Consider the following 25,854-nt stretch of genomic DNA (forward strand, 5'->3'; position numbering starts at 1 on the left):
AAGTTTGCTCAAGCTGGTAATTACATCTGCTAAGGGGACCTGTTGTTGAGCTGGCCATGGTCTTCAGGAATCTGTAGAAGACTCTGAATGAGCAGGGGGAGGTTTATGTGAATTTATTTTTCCTTCACTTTTCGCAGCCGAACAACTCTGGGGATTGCCTTTTCGTGTTTGTTTGTTTGATGTTCTTCATAAAACGTGCTGCCCTGCAGATAAAGGACTGGCCAAAAAGGGAGTGTAATTTGCCTTCCTTGACCCCCATCTTCAGAGGGAAGGAAGCAAGTGTCTAATTGGCACGGGAGGGCCATCGGCCCCGCTCGCAGCCGTGTGGCCTCCGCTCTTCCCACATGGATGTGGGAAGGGGCACCAGGACAGAGCAGGGAGCTGATGAATTGCAGAGAAGATGCAGGAAGGCAGCTTGGAGCTAAAGGCAGCAAGTGCCATCAGCACAAATTGCCGTTACCCTTCATAAACAGAGCATTATGGTGATAATCCTGACAATTTAATTCAGTGCGAGGGCGAAAGACAGCATGTGTTGGACTGTCACAGAGCCTCTTAAGCACTGCTCATTTTTGTTCTTTACCCTAAGTCTTTGTAGCTTTTGACTTGGTCTGCACGAGTTACTGGAGTTTGCATTTTTTTAATTTTTTTTTATTCTTTGCTTAATTTTTAAATCTCTCGAGTTTTTGTCGAGGATGAGTTTGTGTGGTGAAAATTTTTTTTAATTCGCTGTGTTTTGGGGTTTTTTTCCTTTTTTTTTTTTTTTTTTTTTAAATGAAATTCCCCCTGGGTTTATTGAAATGTAAATACTTCATAAAATATGTATTTTGAAGAAGACAAAGCGTGAGATGGGTCCCTGCAGCCTTCAGCTGGGGTAAACGAGTGGTGCTGTGCTGGTTTACAGCAGATGAGGATCCGACCCAGAGTTTTTTCCTAAACCCCTCCACCCACCCCAGCATGCATGGGAGTAAGTCCAGGAATGTTGAGAGTCGGAAGTAATGAGAGCAGACATGGCTTTGTTCCTGGATGAAAATCCACTTCGGAATTAGAGATGACTGCCTTTGAAATTGGAAATCGCTCGCAATTAATTTTCACCGGTACCTGAAGCCTCTCCTTGGCTTCCACTGTGGAAAAGCAGCGTTAGCCTTTGCCAAAACCATCTCACTTTGGCTCTGCTGAGATCGGGAACTCCCGGTGGGGCTCGGGGAAGCTGCAACTTTCTGCTCGGGCTTTGTGTGGCTCGAAGTTGTGGCTCCTCTCCCCAGCTGTAAATTCCTGCGTGCAGAACGTGCACACTCATGTTTTCTGCTCATTTCCTCTTTCCTTCCTCTCTTTTTTTTTTCTTTTTTTTTTTTTTTAAGGTTCTATCTCAGCCCCGAGCGCAACTAACAGATTTTCCTTCAAAGGGAGGAGGCAAGAAGCAGAAGAAAGTCTGTGAGGTTCACTTTTTTTTTCCCCCCTTCCTTTATGTCTCTTTTAGTCCCTTCAGCTGCAATCTCGCAGCGCCTGCCTCGACAGCTATCAGATAATTTCTTTATCTCCTAACGGCGGCCTAACTAATTTATAAAGGAAAAGGCATCACCGTGAAGGCACGAGTCGTTTCTCTCCCTTCTCCTGGGTTGTGCAGACCCCCCTCCCCTGCTCCCCTGGCTGCTCCCCGCTGTGAACCAGGCTCACAGATCTGTTCTGCTGCGCTGGCATCGCGCCAGGGGAGGGGAGGATCGGAGAGGGGGTGACAACTCCGACAAATCAATGTCAAAGGTTTGACATTTTCATTCATAGCGGCGTCAAAGCAACCTTTGCCGGGGGTGGGGAGGGGGAGGCCTGCTTTTCTCTTGCTTAAGTGGTTGCCATTTATGTTTTAATTTACTGTTCTACGTTGCAAAACCAAACAGAGAAAACCCTCGGTTGTCGTTTTATGCTCCATTTCCCTTTCTCCCCCATGGCTCCCCCGCCTTTCTCCCTGTCCTCTGCGAAGGAATCTCCCAGCTGCACAGCAGTGGGGCTGGTCTCCCGTACAGGAGGATCTTATGGCCTGTCCCTGTTCCTCTGGGCCATCTCTTTCCCTCTCCTTATGCTGTGGTGGGGTTGAAAAGGCAAGATTGCAAAAGTAAATGTATTTTTTGCTTTAACTGGGAAGGACTGGAAAGCAGGTGTACACAGTATGGCAAAGATTCATCCATTCCTGCTAGCCAGGTGTTTAGAGAGCTTTGAGTGAAAACAATATCCTTGTTCTTATAATTTCTTACTTTACAAATTGCAGAATATCAGCAATGTTTCCTTTCAGAACCCACAGGCACCTTTCTGGCCATCTGAGAACTGTTGGACCCCAAAGATTTCTCTCTTCCTTAAGATTGATGTAATCCCAAATGAACACCTTGGCTTCTGTGCATTTATGATTTATTCTGGTATTAAAAGGAAAAGAATCTCTTTTCTAGAAATGACCTTTGCCCATTACTGAAAATTTGGGCCCACAAACTTCATCTTCTGTAATCTGAGTAATTCCCTTGGAAACGGGACCCAGTTTGGATGCAGCTGTAATATTAATGGCCTGGAGCTGCACAGCTGTTCCTGTGTTGTCACCTGGTGTGTGTGTGTGCCCCATAAGACAGTGTTAAAGAGGACAAAGAATTCCTAGTCTCCTGTAAATGCACCTCTAAGTAGGACTGTTTGCTTGGAAATGAAGCAGGTTTGTAAGCATTTCCATATCTGGGCCATAGCAGTGCCCAGCAGTGTCTTGCAAGCAGGACTGGAGAATAAATCATCTGGTTGAGTCTACAGGAGGAATGTGAGTCGACAGAATGAAAATAAATGCCCAGTGTGAAGCCTGGCTAGGACAGCTGACTGAGGCTCCTGCATTTGAAAAAAATGCTGTGGGGTCCCTAATGGGCTGGGCTTGGGCTTTGCACTTCAGATGAGAGGGAAGGTGAGTTCTCAGAACAGGGAAGGAAATCAGACTGTGTAGCTGGTGTCAGAGGTGGATTTTGAGGCTATAAATGAGTTGGAGGGTGAATGTGTCCTGTGGGAGGTGTCTCTGAGCTTTGACCCAGGCAAGGTAGCCAGGAGTTGGAATGATGTAGGTCTTGTGGGAAAGAGTGATGATGTGACCAGAAGGAAGGAAGGTGTGGGAGAATTGGCTTGATAGGAGAAGATCCTTGGGATTTTGTTGTTATCCTCTGAGTCACTATGAGAGGAAGGAGCTGTGTCTTTACACAGCTTTAGCTCATAATTTTGGGAGCATGGTCTCTAACAGGGGTGGAAACAAATGCATGTAAACAGCAAAGCATTTCAATCCTTTGAATGAGGGTTGAGTGTCTCTTATTCCAGAGGTTCTGGAAGATAAACTGGGGGAGACAAGATGTAGGAGAAGTAGCAAAGTAAGTGGAGCACGTTTCCAGCCTCTGTGTATGTGTGTCACAGTCAATACCTTTCTCACAGTTGCACAACCAACCAAATACAAACACCTCCTGCTCCCTGCCCATGCCATCAAATGTACAGTGAAATGTTTGACAACCTCTTGGTTCAAGGTGGAGGTTGCAGATCTTATTCTTTAGAGTTACAAAGCAAATCTACAAGCAGCATCAATGTTATGAGCTGCTTCAACTCTGTCTGGAGTTTCTTTTAGTGGAAAACGTAACCAGATGGTTCCCAGTTGTCTTGGTGCTTCTCAGTGCAAGGAAAGAAAAATTCTGAAAATAATGGAAGTGTAATTAAAGACCTAAATTTTTTCTTCAATCAGTTCCTCTGGTTGAGAGCCGAGGAGACTTTCAGTGAACTGAAAGTCCACCCTCAGTTATTTTGATGCTCTGTTAGAACTGGAGTGTGTGTTGGTGACTTACAACACATGCCAGGATTGTGGGTGAAACTGTGTCTCTGTGACACAGAGTGAGTTTAACTGGGGCTAAGATTTCACAGAAGTTACAATTTGAGGGTTGCTGAGGGAGTGCCCGGGCTAAGACCTCATTTATTTCAGAGATAAATCCTTAAGCTGAACATGTAAATCTCAGTCTTTTTGCTCAAGTGTTTCCGATCCGTGGCTTGTTCCACTTTGTATTTCTAAGTAGGAGAAATAGTAATTTTTGTCTTTGCTGCCTCAGTGTTTCAGAGATGAAGATGGAGAAGGTGTTAACCAGCCTGATGAAAGATGATCGCTTCAAGTTGCACAGACCAGGAAGGAAGGTGAGTTACTCTGCTGATTTTGGAACTGCTCCAGTTTTCATTTACCAGTTAAACACCACGAGTATTCCTGCCTTAGCTTCTTTATAACACGAGGATTGGTATAGCCATGATGTCAGGCAGTCCAAATAATTACAGAACTGCCTTATATCACAATTTTCCAGACTTTCTTGTCCCCAAAAAGCAGTTGCTTACTAACTCTTCAGCAGTTATCTTTGTGAGAAACAAAAAAGGCTTCTGGCTGCAAAAGCTTAGGGTTTTCCCCCCCACCCTAAATGTTTCTCTTCTTCCTGGGTTTTCTGCACTAAAATACTGTTGGAGATGACAAATGGCACTAAACTTCTCTGAAGAAATAAGGAAAATGTATTTGGTGACATGTTACACGGGGGTTTTTTATCATCTATATTTACTTGGAGCCTAAACCAAAGCTCCCTGGGTTGTCAGGCACCTTTTTTATTGACTTGGGCCAGCTCTGGGTCTGCCTTCAAGCTGCTAATTCACAGAATTCAGTCATTTGCAATTGATGTCCCGGGCGTTGCTGCATCCTGGCAAATTAAATCCTCCAAGAACCCTCATTTTGAATGGAAGTCAAGAATGTGTCAGGCATGATGCAGCAGCTCTTTTTTTCCTCTTGATGCTGTTTTCCCTGCTCGTGCTCTCTGTTACACCGTGGATGAGCCGCCTTGTTTCCCGGGGATGACTGTGGTGTTCTTGGTAAACATGCTTTTGAAAGATGTTCAGTGTTCCTACACACCCTGTGTCTCACAGAAAGCCAGATCTGAGCTTTCTGTGCAGCTCTATTTAAAGCTCTTTCCCACCACTGCACAGTTTTTGGCTGAAATCAGCCTGTAAATGCCTATATTTTAAATGCCTGGATCATTCTTAGGATATGACCTCTCAACTCAGCAAATATGTAAAAGTTTAGTTGTGCTTTGTTAATGCAAGAAATTATTTTAAATGGTTCTTCTGTGTGTAAATACTTTTCTCCCAAGTGTGCTTATAGGGGGGTAACTTTGGGTTTCCTCTGGAGAGTTTTTCACCAATTATATTTATGCAGAAATTGCACTTTAAATTTGTTGCTGATGTTGGGCAGAATGTTATCGGTTCTGGGCTTGAGGACAAATGTTCTTTTCATGGAAAGTGGGCAAAAAAAAAAAAAGGAACATATTTTGTTCCAGGAAATTAAGTCTTGAAAAGTGGCAAGAGAAAATGCCTTTGGAGCAGCAATAAAAACCTAACAAAAAACCTGCTTGCTCCCAAGGCTGCTCAAATTGGTATTTCATTCTGCATACTTAAGCATAGATTTTTTTTTTTTTTTCAATACTCTGCTTTTGGCTTTCCCCTTTTCCTTCAAACTATAAACCCAAACCCTGTTTGAAAGGAGCTGTTGCCCTGGTTTGGCTCAGCTGTGCTGCTGGACAGGCCCTGCCATGGCAGGTGCTGCACGGAGGTGGCACAGAAGGAGCTGCTTCCTTTCACTTGCAGTCAAAGGTGGGATTAAATTCCTCTTTTCCCTCTGACAGTGGGACTGTGCTGTTGACTTCACTGGAGCTCAGACATATCCACTGTGGCTGTAGGAGGGTCTTAATCTGCTGCAGGAACTTATAAACGCAGAAGAACCAATTTTTGTGTGACTCAGAATCTGAAAGGATTGGGGCTGAGGAATGGAGTTCATGGAAAAAATTCTGTGTCATTTAATAGGGATGAAATTGCAGCAGTTCTGTCAATATAAAATAGACCTCACCAGGAATTACTTGGGAAAAATATATTAAATGCAATCAAGATACATTCTGTTTGTTAGCTGTTTTACTGCCATCAGGGCTCTGTGAGTGGTCAGCAGTGCTGCCTCAGAAGGCTGCAGGGGCATTTTCCAAGGTTTGATGAGGGTTAATCTCTATCAAATCCTGTGAGTTTGCCATACAGACAGTGCAATAAGCTGGGAATGCAGTGGGACATTGCTTGGGACAGAGAGGTGTCACAAGGAACTGAGGCTGATCCAGCTGTGGTGTTGCCATTGGAGAGAGTGTGAGCTCTGCTGATCAGCTCTGCATGCACTGAGTCATGTATATATTATAGGTGCACACAGGAACCTCATTATGATGCTCTTCAGTTCTCATTGCCTCAACTCAAGTCCATTATAAGTACCACATTGGAACATGTATTTTTTGGGCTTCTGTGTGTGCAGCCAGGGAGCAAGCTGAAGTGCCTGTAAAATGTATATTTTATATTTAGGTATATAAAATATATATGTGGCTATGTCTGGGCGTGTGAATGTTCACCTGCCTACAAAGAGAATAAATTTGATCTTTCAACTTTTATGGAGGGGGGCAGGGGGACTTGGTGAGTTCTAGAGAAGGTGTGTGGAGGTTAGTAAAAAGTTGTTATTAAAACAAAATCCTTCATTTTGTTTTGAAGTATAATGGAAGCAGGAGATGTTACAGCCAGGCTTTTTGGTGGTTTTTTTTTCTTTCCCCATCTCTTCTTTTTTTTTTTCTTTTTTTTTTACTGTTTTAGAAATGAACTTTTCTATCTCAGTCTGGTCTTACTGTGTCTCAATTCCTTTTTCATTTTCATATTCTTTTAATGAAATCAGAAGTTTTCAGTACTTATCCCAACCTCTCAAACCTAAAACCTGCCATCTTTATCACTGGAAGTTTCCTTCTTCTGACAGAAATACCTGTGTGTTTTCCTGGTGGAGTTGGCATTTGGGGGAGTTTTCCTGATGTCTTGAACTGGTTAAATAATGTTGCACACAGACTTTCTTCCTTGCTTCCCTTCTTTTAGCTTGCAAATACTGTAATTGTCCACAGTCATTTTGCCAGTGGTTCAGGATCTCTCAGAACAGGATTTTAAGGAATCACAAGGCAGAGAAAGTTCTCCTATCCCACTATTTCTCCACAGTGGCCATAGTGCTGCTTTTTTAACAGATGTAACAAATTTAGATGGGGAGCAGATCAAGCAAACCTCTGGGGTAGGCTTTTATCTTGGAAAAACGTGTAAGGGTCTCAAATTAATTGTCCTGTTCATCCAAAGCAGGATACAAGCAGGATTAAAGCTTGCTTGTGTGAGTAAAGCACATGGGATGGTTTCCCTGCACTTCCAGTGGCACTGGTTTATTTGATCTGTCCAGACACTCACACCGTGGGCAGGTTTTATTTTCACAGTTTGCCACTGAGTCAGTTTTAAATTTAGATTTATTTTTCTATTATTATTATTGGGGTGGGTTTTGGGGGTTTTTTTTAGATGAACCTCCCTGGAAGGCAGGAATCAAACACAGGGGTTTTTTTTCATGCCCATTAGGGTGCAATTTTAAAATGAGATCTGTCTCAAGGGGCTGAAGGGGATAAAAGGCAAGGTGGAGGAGGAGGAGGGGAGAAGCTGTTTTCTGAGGACATTATGTTTCCTGCCATTTGCTTTGTTTTTTGTTTATATCTCTTGGACTGACCTCACACTTTGGAAATTATGCACCTACTTTTTTATCCCTCGTTTTTGTCTTACTTTTTTTTTTTTCTTCTTTTTTTTTTTCTTCTTTTTTTTTTTTTTTTATTTTCCCCCAGCACCAGGAAGAAGAGATGCCTCATTTTGAAACCTAAAGGGGGGAATAAGAAAAGTCCTTTGTAATATATTGCCATATTATCACTAAATCCCCTGACAGTTGTGACACAGAAGCAAGTCACCTGTCACTTAAGCTTGAGGTCTCTTTAATTTTCTCCTGGAATTCGCACCAGGCTGTCTTTAATTTGAGGCCTTTATTGGAATTCTGAAACCTTTCTGCCTCCCCGGTGCTCAGATCTATTCTGAGTGCTGTTACAGAATGTATACAATAACCAACACAGGGATTCAGAGGGGGCTGAAGCACTGTTTATTTAACACTCTGGAGGGATTTTCGTGCTTATTCGGTCCTGGCTACCCGGCTTTCAATATCGCTTTGACAACCGTTATGCCCTTCTCATTAATTTTAAACAGTTAAAACACAGGAAAAAGAGAAAAAGTTTTCATTATTAAAGTGCTTTACTTTTTAATAACAGAGGATTCTGTCCGCCAGGGGAAAGGGCAAACCTCACTAATTTCACATTCATATTAAAAAACACTGGGAAGGTGACACTTTGTGCTGCCAGGAGGCTTAACAAAAGGAGAGGGATGGAGGCAGGAGGAGCAGGCGGGGCGGGAAAGTTTTATGTTTCACGTCAGTGGAAACTTGTTAGTGACAACAAGGAGTGTCCACTTCGGGGAGGCACCTCCACTTGGCCTTTATTAAACCCCTGCAGAGGCCCCTGGGCTGGAAACTGTCCCAGCTGAGTAACGGGCACAGGTTAACCGAGACTAAAAGGCGTCTGTGAAACGTGTCCAGAGAAGGGCAGCGAAGCTGGGGAAGGGTCTAGAGAGGAAATCATGTGAGGAACAGCTTGGGGGGCTCAGCCTGGAGAAGAGGAGGCTCAGGGGGGACCTTTTCACTCTCTACAGCTCCCTGACAGGAGGGTGGAGCCAGGGTAGGGTTGGGCTCTGCTCCCAGGGAACAAGTGAGAGGATGAGGGGAAATGACCTCAAACGGTGCCCGGGGAGGTTCAGGTTGGACACCAGGAAGAATTTCTTCATGGAAAGGGTTGTTGAGCATTGGAATGGGTTGCCCAGGGAGGTGATGGAGTCCCCATCCTTGGAGGTGTTCAAAAAATAACTGATGTGGCACTCAGTGCCATGATCTAGTTGACAAAAGTGATGGTCGGTCACAGATTGGACTCGATGATCTTGGAGGTCTTTTCCAACCTAAATGACTCTGTGAGCTGTGTTGTGAGTCTTTCTTGAGTGGATCAGGAGACAGATAGCAGAGACCAGAAATCTGGGAGCCTTAAAATACCCACAGTTTTCTTTGGAGATGCAGGTGGACAGTTCCAGGTGGCGAGTGAGCAGGAGCTCCAGGCCGCAAGCATGCTTGCTTTGTTGAATAACCTGGAAGCTTTGGGTTCCAGAAAGGGGACTGTGGAGGGGATTTAGACCACATTTGAGGTCTGTCTGTGGGCACATTTGGTGTTGGGTATAGAGTAGCAGATTTGGTCAGCAGAACATTTTGTGTGGAGTTCCAGCAGCGTTGCCCACGATCACCAGGGTTTGTGGTGTCAGTGTTGTGGCTCCCCTGGACTGGCAGCAGTGCAGGGCTGTGAGGGAAGGAGGGGTTTGCAGCATTAACATGCAGATCTGCCAGAGAGGGACAACAGGATTGTTGCCTTGGCACAGGCCTCCTCCAGAATCCTGGGAGCTGGATGTTTGTTGTCAGTCAGCCCTGGTCAGATGAGGGGGTTGACTGGTATCAAGTTTCTGCCTTGGATCTGGCACTGTTAGACTTGGATGTTAGACTTGGAACTGTGGCCCTTTTCTGGGAGAGGTGCACATCCATGGATGCCTGGCTTTGCACTTTGCTGTCAGCTTTCCATCAAAAATTCACTTGTTTTCTGGTCCACACTTCCTTTCTCTGCCTGGGTACCTTAGGGAGAGAGGCAGCCTCTCTTCTCCTCCCAGTAACAGCTTGCTCCCAGGAATGTTTGTTTTCCATTTCCTGAACTGCATCCCTCAGTCTGATCCCAGGAAAGCTTGGGCACGTGCAGAATTGCCCTTTTTGGTCTGAGGAAGTTTATTCTGTCATGCCTTTGGTGTCTTCTTCTAGACGAGCCAAATGATGGCAGTTCCAGTTAAGTGGGATGAGTTGACAATGAGAAAATGCCATGTAGAAATCAGTGAAGGAATTAATCAGGAGTTCATTTAATTGCCTTTGTTCACAGGTACTGAATTTGGTCTCTTCTCTGGAGCTTGGGGGTAAATGTAGATCTCATGGATCTCCTGCCCCACAAGTCCCAGCAACAGTCCAGGTGTTTTGGGGAAGTGCACGGGGGAATTTGCAACATCAGCCTAAAACTGTTAGTGTAGAGTCTGGGAGAAGTTACTCCAAATAACTCCAATGGAAACAAGGAGTGGGATCTGGCCTGTTGAAACTGGAAGAAAAATAAAAAGAGGAAAGGGAAAAAAAAAAAAAAAAGAAAAAAGTAAGGGAGAAAGATAAAAAAAGATACGTGATAGATGTTAGAAAACACAAAATTAAAACTGATTTGCTCTCCCCACCACACAGCCCTCACTGGCTGCTCTGACTTTAACATCTTTATCTGGATTTTTTTTTTTTTTCCTCTAGTAATATTGAGAGGATTACCTTTGTTGGCCCCTGGGTAGTTACTGTGTGATTTTACTGTTATTAAATCTATTGTAAACTGCTTCATTATTCCTGACTCAAATTCTCTCTTTCCTCTAATCCTCCCGCCTTCCCTGGTAGAAATCCTGTGGCACCAACCCTCAGGAAGTCCGGGAGAGGGCCACGGTCCTGCAGACCAAATTTGAAAATCACGTTCACTCCAGCGAGGGGACGGTCCGGTGGGCAAAGAAAGGTCAGTGTGTGCTTCCTTCCAGCTATTCCAGGAGGGCTCAGATGAGCTGCCAGCCTTTTCTTCTGGGGAAGAGCTTCGGGGAAAAGGCCTGGAAGAAACATTTTGGGGCCGCTGGGCTCTGTAGGGGGTTGAGACGGGCCCAGAAGGCTTTGGGATGATATTAAATGTTAATTTCTTGCGTTCCCATATTACGTGCAAATGGGATTTAATCTCAGCTTTTGATGGGATTCACTTCCAAGGGTCTGACCCAGTTGCAGGAGTGAATGGATTGTGTGTGTTGTGCTGGGAAGGGAATGGGTGACTTGCTCCACCACATCCTGGTGCAATTCCCGTTGGATGCCTTCAGCTCACACCAGGGATGAATTTGAAGCCTGTAAGGCAGGATACCTTGGGAGCAACTCTTAACAGGCAGGGGTATAAGAGAGGAGGTTGTTGTGTGGGATGGGAGGAAAATGAGAGAGGGCAACAACTCAAGAAGGCAGGAAGACAAAAAAACTGGGGTGGATTTAATAATTGTAGTTACATGGAAATCTGGGACTTGATCTCCCATCTTTGCCAAGCAGGATGCACAGCAGTTGTCACTGAGCAGTGTAAGACTCTTCCCTTCTGTCTCTCAGTTTGGAAAATTCAGAGGAAGGTATATATGAGAGAAAGATCAAAAACTTGCCAGGGATGTGGTAGGAAAATAAACACTGAGCAGTCGCCAGAGAGGAGCCAAAAAGGTGGTGCAGGGTGGGCACCCCTGTTCCATGTGCTGTTGTGTTTGGAGTGGGTGCACCTGAGAACTTGAGAGCTGTTGTGAGGGGAATATGGGAACCCCAAAGCTCCTTGGCAATTGCTTGGAATTTGAGTTATTGAGACGAGTCCACAAAACACAAACTCTTTATGTGAGAGACTAAACCACTCTTGCTCACAATATTTAGGACTAGAGCCTTTCCCCTTTTTTGAGTCTTCTCTTCCCACATGTCTCCCTTCCTGATTGTTTTCTTTTTTACCTCATTTGTCACTTTGATCTGAGTCAAATTCTCCTCTCTCAGCTTGAGTAGAAGTCCTGTTATGTCAGTTCTGCAGCATTTCCAGTTGAGAGGGGTCCTGGTGAGATGGATTTTAATGGTCTGCATCATTTCTGTTTACCATTCTGTATGCACATGCATACAGGTCTGGTGCAGGTGTACCACGTGTGCTAAACTACTTAAATCACTCTCTAAGGGGTCCAAAACCAAATGGGGAAATTGGCCTTTGAGCTGTACAATGTCTGGAGAAACTGGAGAAGGGGAGACTGTTCCAAGATAAAAAAATTATCTGGAGTCCTGAGAAGTGATTGTTCAAGAGGTCAAAGGTGCTGTTTTTTCCTGAGTGTTGTACTAACTTATTAGGTGATGACATAGCAGAATAATTAAAGCAGCTACTGGGACTGCCTGCTTACCCCAAATTAATCTGCAGTGCTTTTAATGATGTGTGGCTGTGCTGATGGGCAAAGTATTTGAAATTCTACTGTTTTACTCTTTGCTGTCTCCCTGCCACTGCAAGTCACTGGGCTGATTTCTCACCCCACCTCCAACTGCTGCACTGCTGATTTTAGTCCCCTAGGGTTTTGAAACACCTTTTTCCTACAGTGAAAGTGTTGGAGACTTGCTACACAAGCAGCTTGCACCCATTTTCAGGTGTGTTGTTCTACTTGCCTGGTGTAATTACTTTTATAGCTTTTAAATCCCCAGTCTCAAAGCATGTGGCCAATATGATCATAGTCCTTCATTCTGCATGGATGAGCTTCTTGCTGCTCTCCTGGGATTTCACATACCCCATGCAAACTTCTAACCTGAGATGTCTGTGACAGGGGCAACCACTGTGGTCCCACCTAGAAAACCTCAGTGGTTTCTCTCTACACAGAGAGTGTCACTGTGTGTGCACACACCCACCCACACACACTTGTTGCTGAGCTCAGCATTAATAACTTCTTGAGCCACAGACAAGAAGTGCAGAGAACACATCAGGAAATGCTGAAATGGTGTGCATCCCATTTATCTTGCAGAGGAGCACTCCACCTCTTTTTCCAACTCTGCTATCTACATATGCAAATTTTCCACTGCTGAGTGGCTTCCATAAGCCCCCTCTTCCTCCCCTCTGAGCCAGGCATCATGAATAATTAACATGGCAGCTGGCTTTTGCTTTCATGGCAGACAATCAATTGGAAACTGTGCCAGAGATGCATTTGTTTCTCTCTCTTTTCCTGCTTTTCCCCATTTTCTGACCCAGTCAATGTTAATAAGCAGTGTTTGCTCTGCAGCCCTGCTTTCGAAAGGCGAGTGGCTCCCTGCCCACTCTCCCCTTCTGGCTCGGGGTCCCGTGGTTTTCACACTCAAATGGAATGGTTCAGTGAAGGTGCTGCCCTTCAGACTTGATTGACTGATCAGCAGCAGTGAGGTGGGTGGGAGGAGAGGTCTGGCCGGGCCCTGCTACTTGAAGGATGAATTGATCAAGTGTGGAGCCCCTTTTGGGAAGTGGGGGATTCTCATCCGAAGGGTTGTGTGGTGACAGGCGCTTCCTTTTGGAGCTGTGGGGACAGACAGAGCTCAGGAGACTGTGATCCTTTGTGCTCCTGAGAGTGCAGAAAGGGTAAGGAAGCAAACCCTGCTGTCCTCCTCCATGTTTCCTAATTTTACAGCCAATAGTTGAGCATTTTGCCTCATTCTTTCTGTCCTCAGCACCCGTGTGTGGAGAGGGACAGCAGAGTTGCAGGATTCCACTGCTGGGGCACAGTGCTCAAATCCATGATGGGTTTGGTGCATCCTTCCCTCCTGTTCCCACTCCAGCAAAGTGCCTCCTGGTTTATCCTGTGGCTGAGGCTGTGCCCTGGGGCCAGTGATGGGAACTCTCACCTGGGAGCACAGGGAACAGGTTATGTCACCTGTCTCACTCTCATATTTCATTACACTCTTGTCCCCTGGTTAAAAGAACAAACCAACCCATCTAAAACCCCATCATATATAGCACCTTTTTTTTTTTCTTTTTTCCTCTGACTTTCCAAACTTCCATTTCCTGTAGAAAGATGGGAAGGACCAATCTAAATCCATTCTCTTACATGAGCCCAAGTCTGAATCCCACCCCAAGCCAGTATATGTTACCTTAGACTCATGTTGGTGTGGCAAAAGCTGTAACAGCTCAGGCAGTTTGCTCCTATGACTTTAAGATGAGGAATCCTTTACGTGAATTATGGCCTGACCAGCACTGTTACCAGTCTTTGTGAGTTGTTTTTATAAAGCTCTGTCTCTTTGATCACAAACTCATAAAAGAATTTGAACTTTAAAAAAAAAAAAAAAGCTTTTAGTATCTGGCCACTCTAATTGCACATAAAAGCCAGAAAACATGACTCTGACAACACTGAGAGGTCTAAAGACCTGATAGTAAAGATTTTCACATCTGCAAAGGTCTTCATTTCAGTCTCATGGGTGCTGTAATGAACATCAGCAGCTCTGAGCTCCTGGGGAGTAAAGCAGTTTCCTGGGCTGGGGTTTTGACCTGTTGGTTCAGCTCTGGGTTAGTGTCCTGCAGCATTCCCTGACTCAGAGCTGAGTCTGGAAGATGCCTGTCAGGACTTTTTGGGAAGAGGGGGGCCTTTGACACTTTGATTATTTAACTGATCTGGGGAGTTGGTACCAGCAGCCTTTCCTCTCTGCACGGCTGTGGGAGCTGAACTCAGCCTTCATAATAACAGGATCTGTAGTACCCACCATTCCAGATGCTGTGAGACAGAGCTGTACTGGCTCCGATGGGACTGAATTCAGAGCAGGAGCAAGTTCCTATTGTTCCTTTTGAAGAGTTACACCTTCTCACAGGTGAATTTGACCAATAACTTTATGAAAAAAAGCAGGAGAATAGGGGTTTTTGAAGGCGTTTGAGCTGGTTTATAAGCCCTCAGCAGGATGGCCTTCAGAAGAGACACCGAGACAGAGTATTTGGAATTTAGCATTCTCTTTTTTGGGAAAACACAGGTCTCTTGGTGCTCGGGTGCCTCTGAAAGAGGAGTTTTGTGAAATTGGGAAGAAGGTACAAAAAACTCAATCTTTTCTTCCCATCGATTGGGAAAAGGAGTTCGCTTTGCTCAGTAAACAGAGCTTTGATGGATTCCCTGGGTCCTTCCAGGAGCTGATCTGCTAAAATGACATTTTTATTACTGTTCATAAACTCCAATCTCCGGCTGCTGCCAAGAGATTAGACATAAGCTGTGGGCAAACTTGCTGGTCCGGTGGCTCAACGGGCAAGGGCAGGAGAGGTGAGAGTTTAGAGCTTGCTGCTGCCAGGAGTGAGAGGGAGAGAAAGAGGCAGGTGCTTGTTGGAGTGAGGGCTTGGGGGGACACAGGAGGTTTAGCAAGCAGGGGAGCAGCAGGGGATTGAAGGGAGGCATTTTCTGAGCTGTAGAGTTTCCTTGCTGGAAGTCCCTCTATTCCCAGAGCAGAGGGGACAGCCTGGGTGGAGTGAGCGTTCCGGGGAGGAGCAGAGGCAGTGCTCATATTAGTGGATGATTGTCTTTAGAGCAATGAGCCCTGAGGGGAAGGGCATTACAGGAATATAAAGATGTGAAGGGAAATTTGCACACAGTTCTATTATTTTTCCCTTTTGAGAAGGTGAGCTCTGTTCTCAGTGTGCTGATGAGGCAGGAAATCCATCCGGCTCTCAGATATTTATAAGGGACTAGCTGGTAACTGGTGAAAAATGCATGGACTACTGGGACTCTAATATCAGAGGAGCCTTCCTGTGCCATTTCCACGCTTCTCTTTCCCTCTCTTCATCCCTGTATCTCTATTCCCTCTCTCCCCTCCTCTGTAGCCATTCATTGTCAATGACTCTTATGAGACGTGCTACAAACATCACCTTTTTGGGCTGAAGGGGCCTCCTTGCAGGAGGCAAACCCAATGCAATTTAATGTGGCTTTGTTTCAGTTCCTGACACCTCTCCAGCACCCACATTCTCCTTTTGGGATTGTACTATTACTATGCAACCTTCACAGATTTTTAGCATGCCAGCCTTTCCTACCAGCTGCTGACCAGAAGGTGTCCCAAAGGACAAGACCGATGTCCTTTCAGCTGGAACAGCTGAATCTTTAAGTGTATATATATAAAAATGCAGCAGCAAACAGAATTCATCCCTTTTTTTTTTTTTTTCTTCCCCTCAGCACTGCAGTCTTTCCTTTGTGCCTATACCACCTATCCCAGGAACCTCAAGCACATCTTCCACATCAAGTCTCTCCACCTGGGTCACGTGGCCAAGAGCTTTGGCCTGAGAGATGCCCCCCAGAACCTGACTGCTCTTCCAGCTGTAGGCTCAAAGAAGAAAACCAAGCCAAGACCAAAAAGGTGAGCCAAGCTGAGCTGGTTCCTGAGCCAGGGAACACCACATGACACACTGTGGTGTGCTTTGCTCCTCAAGGTGGTTGTGCCTGCTCCAGGAGTGGAGTGTAAATCAAAAGGCAGATCTGCTGGTAGAAATGATCCTTCTACAAACCTGTGCTTTGCTCCCTGTAGATTCAAGTAGTTCTGGCAAAAGCATTTCTGCAAAATCATGTGGGATCTTCTCCCAGGAAGAGTCTGCAGCAAACTTAGAGTTAGAGCTCCGTCCCCTCTGGTGTGTGCACAGGGATGTTCCTGGGTAATCCTATTCTCTGTAAGGAATTGGAGACTCCCTGATGGAGGAGCAGAGCCCTAAATCCTTTTCTGTGCTTGAAAGGGAGATGAAGATGCTCGGTACATCTGATCCTGGCTACACTGGGTTGGTTCCACAGGACAGATAATCCTGGTATTACAAAGTTAAGGACGTGCTCTCTTCCCTCAGTGGCAGGGTGGGAACGTCTGGCTTGCCAGTAAAATCACTGCCATAATTCAAAGGGGGAGAATATTTTTTCTTTATCAGCATCAACTGTGACTTTTTCCATGTAATTGTTGCTACAAACTCTGTTAGGAAACGTTAGCTGTGCAATTAAAGCACTAATCCACATAATTGTTCCTGGGCTGGTCACATCTCCTGCACATGTACATATCTCGTGGAAAAAAAAAAATGCAAGGGGAAGGGATTTTAAAATAAAAAGTTAGAGCCTGCATTGTCCTGCTTTCAGAAGCCACCAGGGACAGGCCACTGCTCTGCCTCCTGCTCCAGCTGACCCTCCTCAGCAGATGGGCAACAGGATGGGAATGCCCCTGTGAGCAGGGGATTTAACGGAGCTTTATTTCAGGAAGAATAGCCTGATTAGCTGATAAAGAGCATGTAAGATGGTATGGGGTGGGCTTTGATGTCTTGCTGGCCCAGCAGGGTGTCAAGCTATGACTGACAGTAGCGTGTCACAGGATTACTTGGGCTGTAACAATGCCTCTCTCTGTTCCTGTGATGTTGCTACTCTGTTAGAGCTACTTTTTCCCTTGTTACAAACCTCTTTTAGACTCGGGTTCCTCCTCCCCAAGTCTTCATCCCATTATAGCACAGACAAGCTCAAGATACAGTAGGTAGTTTATGCACAGGATGTGTGGGGTTGGGGGATGTGGAGGTGTTGGAACAAATGGTCTGAGAGTGATTTGAAAGCTCATTTGCACGTGGATCAAATAATTGCAGCTCAGGGAAAGTGGGCAGACTTTGCTCAGGTTTGTCACGGCTCAAGCTCCAGATTTCAAATCCAGGAGCATCTGGAAAGTTAAGACCCTGCAGAAGCAGCCAAAGTTGTGGTGTGCAACAATTGTTCCTGCCTGTGAAACTTGTTTCTGATCAGCTTTCTCTGTGTGTGCTTGAAAAATTAAATAAAGAAAGAGAATAAATTAGTATTTATAGGATAGTTTAGAGAAAGTGAATATAGATTGACATTCAGTCTCCACTGGCAAAAATCCAAGCTAGTGCTGTTAACTTAGAGAATTGCTTTTGATTTCACACTGACAGAGCAGAAAGCAAAATTCAGCCTGCCATTTAGAAGACAAATGGGTTTTAGTTGTAAAATGCAAGGCTTGAAATTATAACAGCACAGTCTCAGAGCAATCTTTTTAATTATATTTCTCACGTGATCCTGTGAGTGCTGGTTGTCCTATTACACATTGTCTCCCAACACCCGATACTTGTTTTTGATCAGGCTGCTCACTAAAGCCTCATCTCTCAGCACCTGCCTAGAGAATAAAGAACAGGCAGTCCAGGGTGATAGTGGGGTAAAGGCAATCGTTAAGTGTTTCCTTAAGAGGACAAAGAAAACTTTTCATTTCTTTTGAAGTCTCCTTTTGTGCTTCACGCCTCCTTCCAGAGCCTGCTTGGGGAAGGTGAGACAGCGAGAGGGAGCAGCCAGGTGTGTGATGTTTCAGTGCTGAAATGTGGGAGCAGCCCTCTCCTGAATGCCCATGTAAACTTCCATGTATTTTTTAAAGCTCTTTGTGCAAACCAGCTGTCCCCTTTGCCACGGTGGGTCTTGCAAAACCCGATCTGAAGAAGGGGAAAAAAATAACAGCTCGCGACGTTTGTGAAAAGTCAAAATGCTGTGTTTAGGTGAGAGAGGAGCACACGAACCAGATACTGTATATTGAGTTACAGTACATCAGCTTAGTAAGTGTCTGGGCTCATGCTTTTACTGCAGGGTGGAGGCAAGGAAGCTGATCCCACTTCCATTGAGGGATTAGCTGTCCCTCGCTCGCTGCGGAGGAGCAGCGTGCCGAGGAAGTCGCTGACATGCCAGATAGACATGTCTTTTGACTCCCTCACAATGCAGATGCCAAAGACCTACTGCCATTCCACCATGCATCCCTGTGCTACTCAAGTCTTTTGCATTTTGGATCAGTGGGCTTTTATGGGCTTCTGTGGCGACTGATGGTCTGTTTTCTCCTTTTGAACTCGGGAAGCCCGGTGTGTGCCCCCAGAGGGTTCCACTGCAATGAGGAGTTGCAACTTAATTTGCCTTCTTTGTGAGTTCAAGCCATTACAAAGAAAGAGATGAATCTTTAAGTTCAATAGAATCTGTGAAACTCCTTACTAGAGGAATCTCTGATGCCAGAAATGCTCAGAAAGACTGAGTTTACTTAAAATAACATATTAGCTGCTACAGCACGTGCAGAAAGTGATATAAAAAACTAAGGTGCAAACCCCCTCATGCTTCAGAGTTTAAGTCCACTGCTTAACTAAAATGGGATCAAGAAAAGGTGTCCAGGGTGCTTCTCCACTGCTTAACTAAAATGGGATCAAGAAAAGGTGTCCAGGGTGCTTCTCCAAGGTGTCCAAGGTGTTTAAGGGCATTTATGTACATCCTTATTACAGTGCCATTGCTCTGAATATGGAGGTCAGCATGGCCTGAAGGTTTTGGCTGCAAGATCATTGTTTTAATTCGTTCTTCAGCATTTAGTGGTCAGATAGAATTAGACAACTCCTGGGAAATACACCTTGTAACCCTTGTGTGTCCTCCTTTGCCTGGCCAAGGCAGCAAAGGGTGAAAGCTCGTAGGCTTTTATCTTCTCTCCCACCTCATATCCTTGATTCCACTTTTGAGCATCTTGGCACTGACAATTATGGAAAGACTAATGCAGGGCTTGTGACTCAAGGCTGCAGCTGGGCCTCCCTGAACAACAATTGTCTAATCATTAGAAGCAGTTTGCCTGCCAGTTTTTACCTGCACATTTAGAGCTTTCTTAATATCACTTAATTAGTCAAAATGCAAGTTTGGAATTCTGCCCACTGGGAATTTCTCTTGGTTTGGGCATTCTGCTCTAGAAAGCCAGACTGGAGCTCAGGTAAGAGTGTGTATCCATGGGCTGGAGTGCAGATGGATCCAAAAATTAGAGTAAGAGACGTGGCTGCTGCGAAAGGAAACATCACCATCACTCTTCATTAAGGCAGTTCAGGGACACAGATGAGTCCTGTTTACCACATCATGATGTTATAAAAAAGTCCTGTTATGGAATTAAAGTTTCATAGTTGTAAAATCCATCTGATTGTTATCTGCACACCACAGTGCCCTTTATTACTGTCCTGTTCCACTGTGGCCACAGCACAGAGCCTTTGTTCCATCTCTGAGCAAGCAAATAGTGCTGGAAAACCTCTGTGCTGTGTGGTATGCACCAAAAATTACCTCTCTGCAATTGAAATATATTCTGTCCTTTAGGCTGGGAAAGAGCCTGACAGAAGCAAGAATCCTGGGAGGTTTCCCAACCTTCCAGTGCTGCTTTTCTTTTTCCATGGGGTGACGATCAAGGGATGGTAGTGCAAGTGAAACTGGGGGTTTGTCTCTTTGTAGCTGAAATACAGTTAACTTCAGTAGGGTGAGGTGGGCTTTGCTGTTCAGCACACCCTGGCATGAAGGCCACCCTGCTCTGGGTGTTCTGGAACAGGCTTGGTGCTCATTCTGGCTGGGTAATAATTTTCCTCGATCTTCTCAAGCGTCTGCATCAGCTGGGAACAGAGGACCTGGGCCATCTGTTGACCTGTCGAGAGCAGTGTAGGATTGCTGATGGATTTCTTGCCCCCACTCTGCAAAAACAACAGCAGAAAACCCAACCCAAACAGGGTTGCATTGGCTGCAGATGGTTCATCCAACACTATAAGTAGAAAAAGCAGGTGTTGCAGCAGCCTTGGCCCAGAGGTAACCCAGCTCTGCTGCTGGCACGGTGTCAAAGAGCTGTTGGAGATGCTGTCAGGCAGATTGATAGTGCAATCCAGGTTGAAATGTTTTCTGATAAATGAAACAGCCCACTCCTGTCTCCTCCAAAGACACACCATGAGCTCTGGGGCCGTGCATCACGACTTCCTACTCCTTGTCCCTCAGCTGGAGCAACTGGGGAGCCTTTGGTTGCTGCAGATGCTGGGAGTTGGTTAAAGGTCACCACACTTGCTGCACTGCATTGCAGCAGCATTTCACCCAGCTCAAGACAAAGGAACAGGCAGCGGTGCCAACCAAGGTGAGGGAGACACCTCTAACAAGAAGCTCACTCACCACTGAGGTAAAAAGATGAGCAGAGGCATCTTCTGAGCCAGCAGATGATACCCAAGGAATCCTTCATGTGTATGTGCCACTACTGTGGCATGAAGGAGTTTTTGGCTTGGAGATCAGCTTGTCATTCAGTTCTCTAATGAAGCAGATGTGCCAGTGAGACACACACATTGGGATTTTGAAAAGAACTTGAAAAATGGTGTCATACTTGTCCCTTTTCTTGTTGTTGTTACTTGGTCCCTGCCCACCAAAAGGTTTGAGTCTCCATATCCAGGATCGTGGTTTGCATATTGTAACAAATGCAATCCAACTAAATCAGGTGAAACCTGATCATCCTTATGATCTACTCAGGAATGCTTGGGAGATAAAGGGGGTGTTCAATAGAAACAGAACAGTTTGTGTGTGCTGTTCTTCGTCTTTCCTCTGTGCCTTGGAGCTGTCCACAGCCACTCAGCTCTGTGGAAAACATCCTCAGGGCTTAGGTCAGTGTGTTTGGTTTTTTCCTTTGCCACAGTACAGTCTCTGTTACTCCACTGTCTTGTTGTTGGTGACTGTGGAATTCAGTGGATGGTGTCTTTGGAACTCACAAAGCCATCGATCACCCAAGGTGTGTGGAAGTCACAAACTGAGTGTGTTAAGGTGATGCCTGTAAGTTGGGTGGGACTTCTGTGGTTGGTTGGTATCGTGTAGCAGAGCAGGAGACAGTTGGAGACAACAGGGAGGATTTCATACTCATCACCTGTGCTGTTTTCACCCCTTGTGTTTTGTGGATTTGGTTGCTTTTCTTTTCATGATGTGAAAAAAGATTTACTGCAAATCTCTTCTGAGATAATTCTGTATTTAGCAAGATTCACAAGTTTCTCATGTTTAAAGAGTAAATAAATTCATTACTCCAATTTTCTGGAGGAGGACAGAGCTTTTTTTTACCTTTAAAACTTTGTCTCTGGCCTGGTCTTTTCCAGACTTTCAGAATCTAACAAAGTCATCCAGGGACAATTTCTCTGTTGTCTTTGCTGAGGCTCTTGCTACCACCTTTTGTGAGGTTGCAGCTTAATTACAGATGTGCTCAGGCAGCTCTAAACCGAGTTATGACTGTTTCTGTCTCATTTACCCCCAGTTAATAAAACTCAGTATTCTCTCATCTATATGAACACTCCTTTCTCCTTTAAGCACTGCTGAAATCATGGCACTGTAGCACTTTGGGATGGGTCAGTCATTAGAGAATCTTTTTTGCCCTGTGACTTCCCAGTAGCTGCACCACCCAATTCAGTGCAATTCTCCCCCCAAAGATTGCTGTGTTTGGAGGGAGGGATTTAAAGGGTGGGGATTTCTCTGCCCGTTATCAGCATGATGTGTTCTCATTAGGGCTCAATATGATACCTAGACATGAGATCACAGACAGAGATGCTGACAATCCATGTGTTTATCCAGTGATGGGAACATGGGTTCTGTCTCTGTTGCAAATGCATCTTACATTTGCAGCCTTTCCGTGAAGCTTTTTGCCACAGTATCCAGTGTCACCACACAGCTCTCCTGAATTATCATCACTCCAGCCTTCAGGAGCAGGGAAAACCCAGCCATCCTGGGTTAGGAGGTGGGAGAAGAGACATGGAAGCCAAAGAGATTAAATACTTTGCCCAGGGATGCTCGGGAGGTGAGTAGCAGGGTCTCCCTCTGTTCTCCTGGGCTTTGTCTCATAACCACAGGGCACCTTTCCTCACCAGTGTTACCTGGAAGGCTCTGGCAGAGCCCCAGAGACTGTCACCAGCTGAGCAGAGAGGGGAATTTACAGGTTTACAGCAGGAATCAGGATCCAGCCAGGGGCTCCTGACCTGGTGCCCTGGCTCCACACTCTTCCTGGTGTGCTGTCACTGCAGGCTGTTGCTGTTGCCTGTAGCTCTTCCATCTCATGGTTAAACGGGGCCTTGACAGCTGCTTTTCTTCTCTCAGTGATCAGCACAGGTTCCACAGCACAACTCCATTGATTTTCGTGGCCCCGGGTTAGAGGGAGAAGCCTCCTTTTTCCCTGCATCCCTGCTTTTCTGTGTGCAGCTGATCACCTCAGCAGGGGGTATTGATTTACTAATTGGGCAGCGATTTCACCTGATTGATAATAAAGTGTCGGACAACCCCCCTGCTGAGCTGCAGCTCAGCCCCCGTAGCTACTGGTGGATTCCTTGTCCTTTTGCAGCAGATAGTTGCCTGTTGTTAAGTAAACTGTTGCTTGGTAACCCTGGAATTACTGTAGTTAAAGCTTGGAGACACAACCAGAGTGTCAAACAGGAACTTTATCCAGTGATGGAGGGGCTGAGCAGAGGATACACCTGCCCTGGCAGAGCTGGGCTGGTGGAGGGCATGCCTTGGCCTGGTGCTGTTTGTGCACCCACAGGCTCCCTCTGCACTGCAGCCACTTTTGAGGTGTTATGTCCTTTTGCCTTGGTTTCTGTGAGTTCAAACTGTGTGGTGGCCGTGGGTCTGATTTCTCTGGCACGTCCAGTCTCCAGCCCTTCTGTGAATGCAGAGCTGGAATGTTTGATTCGTGTGAGAATGGAGGCTACAGGGAATGTAGCAGTGTCTGTGTATTCCAGGCTTTCTGTTCTAGGGAAAACTTTCTCTGCTAACCATCACACCAACCTTCCTATCATTCTGATCCAGCCTTCCAAACCCACACCAGCCATGAAACCTACACAGGGATGGAAAGCAAGCTGTGGAAAGGGGGCAAGGAAATCCCTCAGACAGCCAAGAGTTTGCTCCCCTTGCCTTCTTTGTGTGCTTGGCCTGCTGAATGGGTTGATCTGTTGCTGCAGCCAAAAGTTCTTCTTCTCCTGCAATCCCCAGCATGGCTTTGGACACCTGAAGGAATTATGAGGCAGTGCTGTAAGGTGTCAGCCTTTAGGACTGCTGAGGTCCCTGTGTTGTCACCAGAGCATGCTGGTGTGGATGTGGGGTTGCTCTTCAACTCCCTGGTGTTTAGAGGGACAGACTGATTTCTGTTCACTTCTCTGAGATCTGTTACAGGTCCTTTTTAGGACCAGCTGCTCAGAGAGGTGCACCCTGGAAGTGTCCAAGGCCAGGTTGGACTGGGCTCTGGTTGGACCTGGTCTAGTGGAAAGTGTCCCTGCCCATGGCAGGGGGTTGAAACTGGATGATCTTTAAGGTCCCTTCCAACCCAAACCATTTTGTGATTCTGTGACTATAAAGAGGAGAGTGTCCAATACCTGTGGACACCCACTGTGTCCAGGAACATGGGAATATGGAAAGGAACAACAGGTCCTGCCCCCAAGAGATCACAGGTTAGATAAGTGAGGGCAACAGCAGCAACCAGGACCAGATTTGCCCAAGGTTATGGCTCAGGACAGTGGCAGAACTCGTGGTGGAAAAATGCTGAGTGGGTTTTTATATTTATAGCTGGCAGTTTAGGGCTACAGAGAGATCCGTGTTGGAGTTCAGGGGATGGGCTGAATGCAGCTACCCCTGCAAAAGGCAGTCTCTGGAGGGGTGGCTGTGAGATGCCTGTGATGGCTCCAGGACACTGCAAGGAAAGACTCTGTTGGGTTGAGACTCCTGACATTTTCTTTTTTTTTTTTCCTTGTTTGCTTTCCCTTGTTTTCAAGCTCTGGATTTCAGCTCTGTTTATAAAGTGTTTCCATTGTTCAGTGTCATGAGGCTGTTAGGTTTTTTTATTATTCTTATAATTTTCAAACTGCTGTGTCACCTAATTCATCAGCCTTCAGCTCACAAACCTTCCCTCCTTCTCCCCGCCGCCCCTGCAAGAGCATTTGTACAGAACAAAGGCTTGCTTTTAAAAACGGCGTGATATTTTGCCACCTTTGTGAAAACCTGTCACAACAATATCTAATTTTGCATGAGACAGAATTTCAAATCGAGCCTGGAGAAGAGGAAGCTGTTCCTTCGCTAATGCGCAAATGTCACTTTTCGGCGCCGCCGCCGCTCCAGTCGGTCCCACCCAGCGGGGAGAAGGGAATCATCTAATCCCTCCTCTGCTCTTCCCTCTGCTTTTCCCAGGTCTGACCTGCTCAAGAAGACCCACGGCAAACGTCGCCTTGCCGAGATCCTGCGCTCTGAATATTCCAGTGGGATGGACACCAAGGTCAGGAGGAAGAAAAAGCGGAGGAAACCTGGCAACCAGCAGGTTCCAGCATAAGCCAGGACCTCCCAGCCATTGGCTGTAAAACCTGCTTGAGTGCCTCAGCCGGGGGGCAGGGTGACCTGCCAAACCAACTGAGGAGTGTTTCAATTTATCAGGCAAATGTGGGAGGGATCTTGGGGACCTTGGCCTCCTCCCCTTCATTCCATAGGTCCAGATGGAATCGAATCCAGGCGTGTCCTGTTGTACTGCTGCAATTAAACGTGGCCTCCTGAAGATGTGCCGTGTTTCTAAGGTGTTTTGTTGGGTTTTTTTGCAAGAAAAATAATTTTAAAAAAGGTTAAATATGGTTTTCAGAGAAATGTGATGTCTGTGTAACATAAGAGCGAGACGACTGTGGTCACACAGGAGGTGCTTTTCTGTTTAAAGACCTGCAGAAACGCTCCACAATCCCTTCACTTGCTATTTTGAACCTGGTTAACAGTCGTGGCAGGGTGAGCATGTTGAAGAGGAGAGGGGAGGCTGCCCCTTCCCTGTCACTGTAAGGGGGCACTTTGCTCCTGTCTGAGGTAACAAAGCCACGTTGCTTCATCTCCTCTCCTGTCCTCTGGGCACTGGGGCAACGTCTGTCCCTGGTCAGGACTTTGCCACCTGTAATGAGGCCGGTGGTGGGATTGTGGAGAAATGACACGTGGTCCCTTTGGGGCAGAGCTCATGGGCACGAAACTTCATGTCAAAACTTCATGTCAGGCGTTCCCAAACTCCTGAATTTGGGAACAAATTGTCACTCTGGGAAGGAGCCGGTGTGGAATCCAGCAACCTCCAAACTTCTCCTTGCCTGCAGCGCATTGTCACACCTAATTATAGAATGCAGAGGGTGTATGGAATGTCTCACCTCTCTGAACATTAAAGCTTTGCAGGCTCTTGCTAACCCTTGCCAGTAGTAACCCAGCCTTTTGGGGTTCTCTGCCTTGCCTGGGCCTATTTTGAGCACATCCCAAGCTAATGGATTTCTCTTCTTGCTTTTCCCGTTTGCCATCCCTCCTGTTCTCCTCAGAGCACTGGGACACTGAGAAAAGGGATGCAGGATGGCCCCAAATGTGCTGAGGCTGGTGCTTGTTCACCATTGCCCAGTGTGTGAAATGGAACTCAAACTCCCCTTGGAGCTGGTGAGGTGTTGGGGAGAGCAGGTGCCCCCAAAATCCTGC

The 25,854-nt window shown here is 46.0% G+C and overlaps 1 protein-coding gene across 2 annotated transcripts in view; it reads left to right on the plus strand.

Moving 5' to 3' along the window:
- The window catches only part of DDX31 (DEAD-box helicase 31), a 47,017-nt gene extending 22,077 nt beyond the window's left edge, over positions 1-24,940 (plus strand). Inside the window, exons 17-20 of one of the 2 annotated variants that reach the window (XM_032708445.1) lie at positions 4,095-4,176; positions 10,490-10,601; positions 15,775-15,955; positions 24,565-24,940. In XM_032708445.1, the coding sequence (XP_032564336.1) occupies positions 4,095-4,176; positions 10,490-10,601; positions 15,775-15,955; positions 24,565-24,703 (514 nt within the window). In that variant the 3' untranslated portion in view covers positions 24,704-24,940. The remainder of the gene's footprint in view (positions 1-4,094; positions 4,177-10,489; positions 10,602-15,774; positions 15,956-24,564) is intronic. The other variant, XR_004360579.1, reaches the window with a different exon arrangement.
- The last annotated feature ends 914 nt before the right edge of the window (positions 24,941-25,854 follow it).

Source organism: Chiroxiphia lanceolata, chromosome 21, assembly GCF_009829145.1.
Source record: "Chiroxiphia lanceolata isolate bChiLan1 chromosome 21, bChiLan1.pri, whole genome shotgun sequence".
NCBI lineage: Eukaryota > Metazoa > Chordata > Aves > Passeriformes > Pipridae > Chiroxiphia > Chiroxiphia lanceolata.